This window comes from Telmatherina bonti (assembly GCF_933228915.1).
Source record: "Telmatherina bonti genome assembly, chromosome: 4".
Lineage (NCBI taxonomy): Eukaryota > Metazoa > Chordata > Actinopteri > Atheriniformes > Telmatherinidae > Telmatherina > Telmatherina bonti.
Genome location: NC_136622.1, coordinates 10,211,931 through 10,222,254, shown reverse-complemented (window position 1 = coordinate 10,222,254; position 10,324 = coordinate 10,211,931). Strand labels below are relative to the sequence as shown.

General features: G+C 43.1%; 1 protein-coding gene across 2 annotated transcripts in view; it reads right to left on the bottom strand.

Annotated features, from left to right (window-relative positions):
* Positions 1-4,848: 4,848 nt before the first annotated feature.
* fam120c (family with sequence similarity 120 member C) overlaps positions 4,849-10,324 on the bottom strand; it is a 26,522-nt gene continuing 21,046 nt past the window's right edge. For both annotated transcript variants that reach the window (XM_079239244.1, XM_079239245.1), the window contains exons 15-17: positions 9,321-9,456; positions 5,860-5,920; positions 4,849-5,758 (exon numbers count right to left, since the gene is read on the bottom strand). In XM_079239244.1, coding sequence (XP_079095370.1) covers positions 5,504-5,758; positions 5,860-5,920; positions 9,321-9,456 — 452 coding nt within the window. In that variant the 3' untranslated portion in view covers positions 4,849-5,503. The remainder of the gene's footprint in view (positions 5,759-5,859; positions 5,921-9,320; positions 9,457-10,324) is intronic.

Sequence of the window (10,324 nt, the reverse complement as noted above, 5' to 3'; positions counted from 1 at the left end):
GTATTTGAATTAGTGTAAGAGTGAGCCCTCTTACCTGTTACATCTCTCTGGTCTGTCGTCATAGTAACAATCTGACCAATCAAGCAGAGCTTATGGAAACACCTCCTCTAGTGGAGATGACCTATGATCAAGTTAAAGCTTCCTTTTGAATAATAAATAATACTACAGAGGATTATGGTATTTTTAATTAAACACATCGAAAATTACTTTTAATCATGTTACTGTGAGTAGTTAATATTTACGGTAATATTATTGCTATGAGTACTATTTATACTCCCACATACTAAACAGGAGTACAATACATAAGACAATCACATTAAATTTGTGGTTTCCTCTATTTTTCTGTCTTCATCTACACAGCTACGGTATAAATATTTCAGGATCTTGCAACAACAAAAACAAATGACGCATGCAGGGTCGACTCAGTTTGCCACCTTATGAAATACAATGATTAAGCAATAATGAATGAATGAATTACATAATATGTATATTTACTTAAATGAGCCCCATCCCTGCATATATGAACTAAAACATATGTTGGTCTTGTTCATGTGTGACTTTTTTTTTAACTGATGAAACATGATTTTTATTTTTTTTTAAAGTTCTGATAATGTGTTGTTTTTTTTTTTTACACTGTAAAACAAATTTAGAGCTCAGGTTATTCTGACAGCTTCAATAGTTTTTAATCTAATATTAGTTTAATTTAGTATAATTTCATTATGTTTTTTTTTTCCTCTGTAAAGCGTCTTGAGATGGCATTGCCATGATTTGACGCTATATAAATAAAGGTGAATTGAAATTGTATAGTAAAATTCATTTCCATTTTACACAAGTCCCAACTTTATTGGAAGTGGGGTTGTAGAAGCGTAGCATGTTAAACTCGCAAAATCAATAAGGTTTGGAAAGGTCATTAAAAATGTTTGTGAAGCCAACAAATGATCAATAACTGCAGGTATAAATAAAAGCACTAAAATTAAGCGAAACAACCTCAGAGTGAATGAAAAGCCGTTTCCTATGAAAAATGAAGACAGCGGACACCGCGTTTAATTTTTTTTCTTTTTTTTTTACTAAAAGAATAAATTTTATTTCAGCACTGTAAGTCGTTTCCCAACCAGTACAAACATGACTGCCATCTTTGTCTCTTTCTGGACCTTCCCTCCGTTCCTCAGTGAGATCAGACCACCAACAGTCAGATAAAAAAGAAAATAAAATCAGAATAAAAATCAAATTTAAAAAAGCTTTCTTTTCTCTTCTTTCCACGGACCTTCTGGTGCTTCTATAATGCTAACGATGACAAATTATACCAACCATAATCATGACAGCAATAATGATGATGATAATATTTCTATAACAATTATATTATGGATACTTTAACTGTTTTTTTTTTTGTTTTTTTTTTGTTTGTTTTGTTTCTCCGCTGCACAAAGTTTGGGAGGTGGAGGGTTCTAGGTACTGATGCATCAACATGACTAATGCTGTTAACAAATGTGGGGAGGGGGCTTCGGGACTCGGTGGAGTGGGGAGCAGGTGCCGTAGAGACAGACTGGAGGGACCTTCTTCCAAACAACCAGAATCTGATGAGGGGAATAAAACACGGATTTCCATTCTCCAGTTACGCAGAGCGGGTGAGGAGTGGGGGCACCTTTCTACTAATCTGATGTCCGGGTTGCAACAAAAGTGGAGAAGAATCCTAATTTCTGACCTGAAACCAACATATAACGCCGACTTCTATCTAAACTGGAACTCTTTCCGAACAAGCAGGACTTAAACGCCACATCCGTCACTTAGATTCAACGTTTCTAACGTATTTTCTTCTCTGTTCGTCTGCTGCTTGTCTGACCTCAGATCAGCAGGAAGCCCAACAGTCCCAGATCGCAGCTTGGGAGGAAGATTCAGGCCTCCACCATGTCTTCTAACAGCACAACAGAAGCCTGGAGACATAGATCTAACATTTACAGATAAACGTCCCCACATGGCCGAGTGTGTGGCAGTTGCTGGATTTTGGGGAGTAAACATGGATTTTCCCACCGCGCCTGAAAACAACTCTCACACAGACCCTAACCTGCCTGTTTACCAGTCAACATCCCGTCCCAGTCCATCTCCACGGCAACCAGAAATACACTTTTTGTCCCCAGTCTGTCTCCACAGCAACCAGAAATACACTTCTCGTCCCCGTCTGTCTCCACAGCCACCTGTCAGACATAACCTGGCACACCATTGTTTCATTTACTTGTCAGAAAACTTTGTATTAGAGGCCAAAATGTCAGGGTGTGGATGTGATTTTAGGGGGGGGGGGGGCGTACTTTGGTAAGGGGATGTTTCCAGATGTCCTGCTGCCGCTTTGTGCAGAGTCGAGCTTGGATTAATAACAAGTTAAATGTTGATTCGGGACAAACGGAGACAAGTGCAGACGACGTGTTGGATGAAAAACAGGGTGAAATATTTACGTTCATACAGAATAAACGGTGAAGATAAACGGCCAGGTAACATACAGGTAAAGAGTTAGACCTCTAGCGGGCTAAGCGTGTCTCAGTGCTAACTGAAGCCATGTAGAAGGTTAGAAGATCAAAAATACTTAAAACATCATTTCCACAACTGGATTAATTGGTTTCATTTTTTTTCTTTTTCACTCTGGCTAGATACAAACAGAAACAGATTATCAACGTTTATAGAGCCTGTTAGCTGGGGGGGGGGGGGGGGGGGGGGCAATAGAAACGGGGGATGACTGGGTGGGGGGCGGGTTGGGTGTTGATCTGTGTTTACAGTAAGAATGGCAGCTAATAATGAGTCAGTGGGGCTCGGGGGGGTGCAGGGCAGAAAAGCAAAGTGAAGGGGGTGCAGGGCAGAAAAGCAAAGTGAAGGGGGGGGGGGGGGGGGGGGGGGGGGTGCAGGGCAGAAAAGCAAAGTGAAGGGGGGGGGGGGGTGAAAGCATACAGAAAGAAAAGTAATTGATCAAAAACCTATAATCACTAAAACATAAACTCTGTACTACCTAAGTCATGATTTAACATTTAAGTGTATGTGTGGAGGGGCGACACCGACCAACCGGTTCCGACCAGACCGGCCAACCGGTTCTGACCTGACTGACCCTGGTCAACCGGTTCCAATGCCAGCCAACCGGTTCCGACCAGACCGACCGGTTCTGATCTGGCCGATCCCGGACAACACCGGCTAACCGGTTCTGACCCGACCAACCAGTTCTGACCAGACCAACCGGTTCTGACCCGGCCGACCCCGGTCAACACCGGCCAACCAGTTCCGACCCATCCATGCAGATGGTTGGTCAGTAAAAATCTGTTACCAGATTATCTCTGAAGGTGAAGCCTGACTTCCTGGTAACAAACCCAACTGAAACCGTCTGCCGGCGGGTGTGTTAGGTGTGTGTATGTGTGTGAATGGCGAGCAAATTGAGAGAGGGCATCGTACTCCAGACCGCAGTCTGGCTCGCCGTGTAGGAGCCGTCTTCTAGTTGTTGCAATACGAGTATTTGTCCTAAACGCTGTTTATGTGACTCTAGCGACACTAGAGGCGGTTTCGGCCGGCGGAGCAAGCTTCTCTAGTTTAGTCTGGTTTTTACATCCCGTGTTCGGCCTCCCGGCCGCACTCTGCTCCTAACCTCATTAACGTCTACAGAACTCGTCAATCCAATCGATTTCAGCTGAAAATGTCCGATCAAAAACAGCTAAGAACGTCTGACCGTTAACGGCCGTAAGCGTCTGAATCTCTGCTGTCCGTTGGCGTCAGAAACAGCGAAGGCTGAAGCTCAGGGCTGATGGGGCGTCTGATGAGACTACAGCAACATATCGTCGGGCTTTCTCCTCTGAAAACCACGTTTCAGAAGAGCTTCTCGTGTCACCTTTTGTGGCACAGAGTGACATCATCAACATGGTAGAAAGTTTAAGGTGCTTCTTCTTGACGTTTTCCTGGAATCGGCTGATTCCAGCTGCTGGTGGGCAGCGTCTCTCAGGCAGCATCTGCCCGTCGGCTGCTTCCACGTCTGCAGCTGAGTTTCCAGTTAACTAGAAAAAGGGTGAATTTCCATTTCTCAACACCTATAAGGGGTGAAGGGGGGTTTAAAAACATAAGTGCTCTAATACAACATCAGCAGAGCTCTCAGGTTGAGCCTGGAGGGTCAAAATTCCTGCTGCTCTAAAGTGACACACTAAGACGTGCAGGGCTAAAAGCTGTTCTAACAGCCGCCCCGTCAAAGGAAAAGGGGGGGGGGGGGGGGGGGGGGGGGCTTCTTATTACTTTATAAAAATCTGAAATGATTCCTGGAGTCTGACGCGGACGATGCGTTCCACTCAGGTGGGAGCGACCCGTCCGCCTGGCAACAGTCGCCCCCACCCTCTCTGTCCGCGGCAGCGTTAATCATGTGTTTTGGGGGTTTTTTTGGCCTCGGGTCATGAAGGTGCCACAGCGTTTTTTTAATTTTTATTTTATTCCAGCTGGTGACCATCCAGTGTGGCTGAATATCTAAAACAAAGTGCTTCTCTATGTGAAACCCCTCTGTTCACATTCTGACGTCTATAATAAAGTTTAAACGCGACTACGCACGCCGTCAGTTTCACTGGACAGACAGGGGCTATTTGTGACTTCTCCTCTTTAAATACAACGTTAAGTGCTTCTGCTGGGTTAATACAATCAAAGCTTTGGGACAAAAAGGACATAAATGTTGCATACTTCAGGGCTTAAGGTGCATAAAATTCATGGGGTCTCTGAGCACAGCTGAGCTCTGCTAAACAGCTCAGAATAAATCTGCACACCACAATTATTAAGTGCTCCAGTCATCAATAATTCATCAATAATCGAATAAACTAAAGGGGTTTGTACATGTGTGTCTGTGTGTTATGTTTTGTCTTTTTTTTGGGTGGGGGGGGGGGGGGGGGGGGGGGGGGGGGGGGGGGGGAGTAGGTTTCACTGCACAGAATGCTAAATCACCATGTCCAGAGTCATGATGAACATCTCATCCATAAACAACTACTTAGCATAGCAACCAGGCCCAGCAGATGGAGCCATAGCAACCAGGCCCAGCAGCAATAACCGTGGCAACCGCCTCCACTCAGCCACCACCAGCTTGGCTTTGCCTCAGTGTGCAGTGACTTAATGTGACCATTAAAACCAGTAAGAGGGTCAACCTGTATGGACTCCCCAACTAAACAACCAGCTTGGTTTGGTGGAGGGGCTGGGGGGGTTGGAACTTATTCAGCTCTGAGTATGGGGACGTGAAATGGGGAATTTAGGGGAGGGGGGGTATGCTGTTTGTACTTATGGAAAACCTTTCTTTAATGTAAAATCACATGAGAAACTTAAAGGGGGGGGGGGGGGACAGTAAACTGCTCTGATCTGTCAGATGGAGCAGCAGACAAGATGATGGGTGGGGAGGGGGTTTACCTGCTCCATGTGACAGTGTGCACAGCTAATAGAACGAGCTACAAAAACGGGGAAAGGCAGTCGAACACAGAAAACTCTCTGAGAGCAGTGCATTCTGGCAGGGATGCCATCACTCCTCTTTCTGTAGTGCTCCATCTGATGGGCAGTCGTCAAGGCAACAGGGGGGCTCCACCTCTGCCCCCTCTGATTGGTTGTCTCTGCTGGCTAAGGCACATGTATTTGGCTGGGCCAGAAGGGCCAGTTCCAGAGGCTGGCTGATTGAGGCCATGGAGCCGCCATTCAGCTGCTGAGCCGCGGCGTCTGGCGTGGACGCCGCTTCCTCAGACGGCTTAGGGGGGCTGCTGGAGGGGGGTGGTGTTGACATCTGAGTTGGAGACAGGAAGGAAGGAAATATGAGAAAACAGGGAAGGGTCACATGATGAAGTGCAGCAGAAATCCGGTTCTCATCCAGAGACGGTGTCGTACCTGAGTTCTGCCTCCCGTCTTTTTCCCTCCCCTCATTTTAGCTGGAATTTCCTTCCCTCTCCTGAGGAGAGGAAACACAATCATCTCATCTTTTATCTGATAAAAGAAAAAAAACACCTCATATCTCATCTTTACTTTACTAAACCCACAACTACATTCATATCTCACCTCAAAATACATCAGAATACAACTTTATCCAACTGAATACACCATGTAGACGGCATTACCAGGGCTGTGACGATGTGCTTTTGTACCAATTCGATTTTTTAGGTTCCGATTCGATTTAAATTATGATTCTCAAAATTCTTCAATATTGATGATTTTTGTAGATTGAAAAAAATTATAAAAATTCTTTTTGCTAGTAATTTTTCCTGATTTTAGTCAGGAGAAAACACAGTAACCAGACCATCATTCTGCTACTATAATGCCCAAGAAGATCAATAAAACCAAAAAAAAAAAAAAAAAGACTAAATTTATAGTGGAATAATTTTATTTTAAAAAAAAAAAAAAAAAAAATCAATTTTAAATTGTGAAACAAAAAATTCAGATTTTTTATTTTTTTATTAGATCTTCCCACCTCTAATATTTAATGTTCGAACCGATTAACTTTGTTTATTAGAAATATTCACTCATTTTGAATTTGATGCCTGAAAAAAAAGGTGGAAAAGACTGGGAAAGTAGAGGAATGCTGAAAAAAGCACCTGCTTGGAAGATTTCACAGGTGAAGGTTAGTTAGAAACAACAGAGTGTGATGATGAGGTATAAAAATGAACTTTCTGGAAAGGCAGAAAGCAGGGATGAAGTTTGCTTCACCGCTTTGTTAGCAAATAGTTTAATAACAGAAACTCGAGTTTCTCAGTTTGGGGATTTTATCATTTACAGTAGGGCTGCTCGATCATGGTAAAAATTATAATCACGGTTATTTTGACTAAAATTAAGATGTTGATTATCTAACACAATTATCCATTATTTTTAACAACATTCATTTACTTAACTTTAAACAATGTATTGAGGATTACAAATATAACATGAAGCTTAGTCTTAAAGTGCAAATACTGATGTAAACTGAATAGATGAATATAAACTTTGTTTAGGTGAACTTCCACAACCTACTGCAGTTATTCTACATGGACCTGCAGCCGGAGCCGACTGAGACTGGCCGCCTGGGAGGGCTTTAGGACGGGAGAGGCTCCCGCTGCTCCTTCCTTACAGTAACTGCAGAAGTCAGTCGCCAAAACACCAGAAAAGTCTCTAATAACTCCAGTAAAAGTTGCTAGATTTGTCGCTAGTCGCTTTTAACAAAGAAAAAGTTGCCAAGATGGTTTTGAAAGTCGCCAGATTTAGCAAGAAAGTCGGCATGTTTGCAACAGTGTCTGTGGGAGGAGTTTACAGCACAGCGCTGCCATGCCAGTGATGCTCGATTGGCTTAACTGAAGACAGCAGGAGAAGAAACTACCCTTTTATTTTTATGATTGTTGGAAACCCAGATCGTTAATGAGATTAAAATCTGATAAATCGTCCAGCCCTAATTTCCAGTCCATAATATCAAAAGATTCAGAGAATCTGGAGAAATCTGTATGTAAACAGCCAAAGCCAACATTAAACTGGTTCCTTTAGGCAGCCCTGCATTAAAAACCAACGTTATTGTGTAAAATACTTTACAATGTGGACTCAGAAACATTTCAGAAAACAATTTACAGCTTGTCGACACATCTAAAAGTGCAACTTAAAACTCTACCGTGTAAAGCCATAGATAACAACACCACCAAGGAACAGCACCTGCTGCTCTGGACTCGAGCTCGTCTGAGATGAGAGCAAAGTGGAAAAGTGTGCTGTGGTCTGACAAGTTCACATTGCAAATTGTTTCAGGAAATCACAGACGTGGCGTCCTCCAGGCCAAAGAGGGAAAAGACTGTCCGGATCATGATCAGCGCAGTTTCAAAAGCCAGCATCCGGTATGGTATGAGGATGTGTCACAGTGCCACCAGTAAGTATCTTTAATGCTGAAAGGTTCAGAAAGGCTTGAAAGGTTTTGGAGCAACTGTGCTGTATCCAAGCAACGTCTTTTTAAGGAACATCCCTGCTTATCAAAACAATGCAAAGTCACGTTCTTCATGGCTTTGTAGTAAAAGAGTGAAGCTCGTTCCATCCTCCACGAGAAACGAGAACTTTTTTCTTGTTCTTAAGGCTCTGAGAAGAAAATGACGTCATTTTGTTCTCGCGTTTGAAGACAGTTCTCGACACATCGGGCTGAAAGAACTTTTTGCGTAGCTCTGAGAAGTATCGTGTGATTGGTCGGACATTTGAGGTGGGCGTGGTAAACACGGAAAAAGCATGAAGTGGAGTTGCTGCTTCCGCGTTTTTACTGTTGCAGGTAAAACAGATTTAGCTAAAACAGCTGATCGAGGTGGTGAGAAAGTACATTTTTCCATGTGGCATTAAAACAGTCGGACTCTGAGAAGGTGATGTAACACAGGTGATACATGAACGTTTTTTTTTTTTTCTCTCTCAAAGCATCAATTCAAAATGAAAAAACATTTGAAAGAAAAAAGTTCTAGTTTGAACATTAATTATCTTGTCTTTGCAGTGTATTCAGTTGAAGAAATAAACAGGACTAACAAAATATTGTAATCTGTTATTCTTGTATCACACAACGTCCCAGCTCCACAGCAGTTGGGTTTGTTCATCCTCAACCAACTCAGCTTCTCCTAAACTACATTTTATGATGCTACGTATCCCCACCACACGTCTCCCACTGAACCGTTCAGACCAGATCCAGACCTTGTGAGTCGCAGTCCTGCAAGTGTTAGGAGTTACCCTGCTGCAACACACCTGACTCTAAATCAATGGGTGTCTGGCGGACTTGTGTCGTGTTTTATGTCAAACTCAGCTTAAGTTTGCTCATTACAGATTTTCTAAATTGCTAAAGCACTAAACCCTCCTGTCTGAACCTTCAGCTGCCTGAACCCACCGATTGTTTCAGTCACTCTTCTGGCAAAAGGTTTTCACATGTTTAGACCGAGCTGAAACCTCCCGCCTTTGCAGAGGTGCCAGAAACTGCAGCGTTCCTCGCTGCGCGGCTCGCGGGCCGCATGCGGATCACTGACTCTTGACTAGCAGCCACTGTCTTTCTGAAAATGCGATATAAAACAAGTCCTAATGATCCTCAGCGGTGTTTAATTTTCATCGATAACGATTTGACAACACAGTTCAGTTCTGGCTCCAAGACGAAACTGTTTGGCGGTGACAGTTTGAGGCTTTGTGATCAGTTTGGAAAAGAATAACTTAAGAGGAAAGTGTCTCAGAAATCAAGAAAAAACTGTGTGCGTCAGGAGTTTTGCAGCAGGGAAACTCGCAGGTGAAGACCGGACGTTGCCATCCCTGAATTACACCACAGAGAAGCTCCATCTTTGGATATGTCCAGTCTGAATGTGAATTGGTGAAGAATTGCTTGTTCTCACCCTCTTCCTGCTCCCACTGAGACCACCTGCATGCTGAAGCCCCCTCTCCCTCGAACTGGTTTGTTCCCGGCCCACTGGCCCACCACCATTCCAGCTATCTCCAGTTTCCCTCCTTGTGGGGGAATGGACTGAATTCCTGAACAGAGAGGGGAGAAGGTCAGATCTGTTGCAGATTTATTCATCTTCGAAGATTTTCGCAGCGTTTCAACTCGGTAAACAAAAACCTGACCCATAGACAGTTTGAGCCTTTGTTTTCCGGTACTACAAACAGGAACATTGGACTTATTCTGGACCAGGATTTGTCCTGTGGCTCAGACAGAAATGTCTTCTACCTGCAGGTTGCTAAAATCAGGGATATCCTGGTTCAAAATTATGCAAAAAAAAAAAAGTCCATGCAAGGTTTCTGCTACATGGACATGATCTCTGGATGGTGCTTTAACATGCAGGTAATGCTAGCTGGATGATGACTAATTAATATGGTTTTAAACTAGTTAACACGAATACTAATCTGTTATCTATGTTCCATTCTTTGCTAGGGACTTCTGGGTCTGCACAGATGAAAAGAGAATAAAAGTGGCTGAGGAAAAATATATCAAAATATAGTAAAATTTACTCTGAGCTTCATGTCTTTTTCTTTATTTTGATTATTTGGATTAATTTGTGATTCAAATTTAACTAAAATGTTGATGTGTTGTTCAAAGTTTGGCAGCCAAAACTGTAGATTTAGTTAAACAGTTTAAAGAACTAAAGCCCGTCCCTTGGTGCAGCACTGTGGCTGTTTGATTACGTGGCTCTTCATTCTTTAAAGCTGGGGTAGGTAATCTTGCCAAAGGCTTTTTTTTCTCCCCCCACTCTGGGTGAAGTGGTTCCTCGTCCTGCTAGTAGTCTATACATTTTGTAATAAGGAGTCTAACCATAAGACATATAGTTACACCCCTCAGTTTACTGCAAATCTGTAAAAACTCAATCCAATCCAAACGTTCGCACCAAACTGAAGTTGTTCA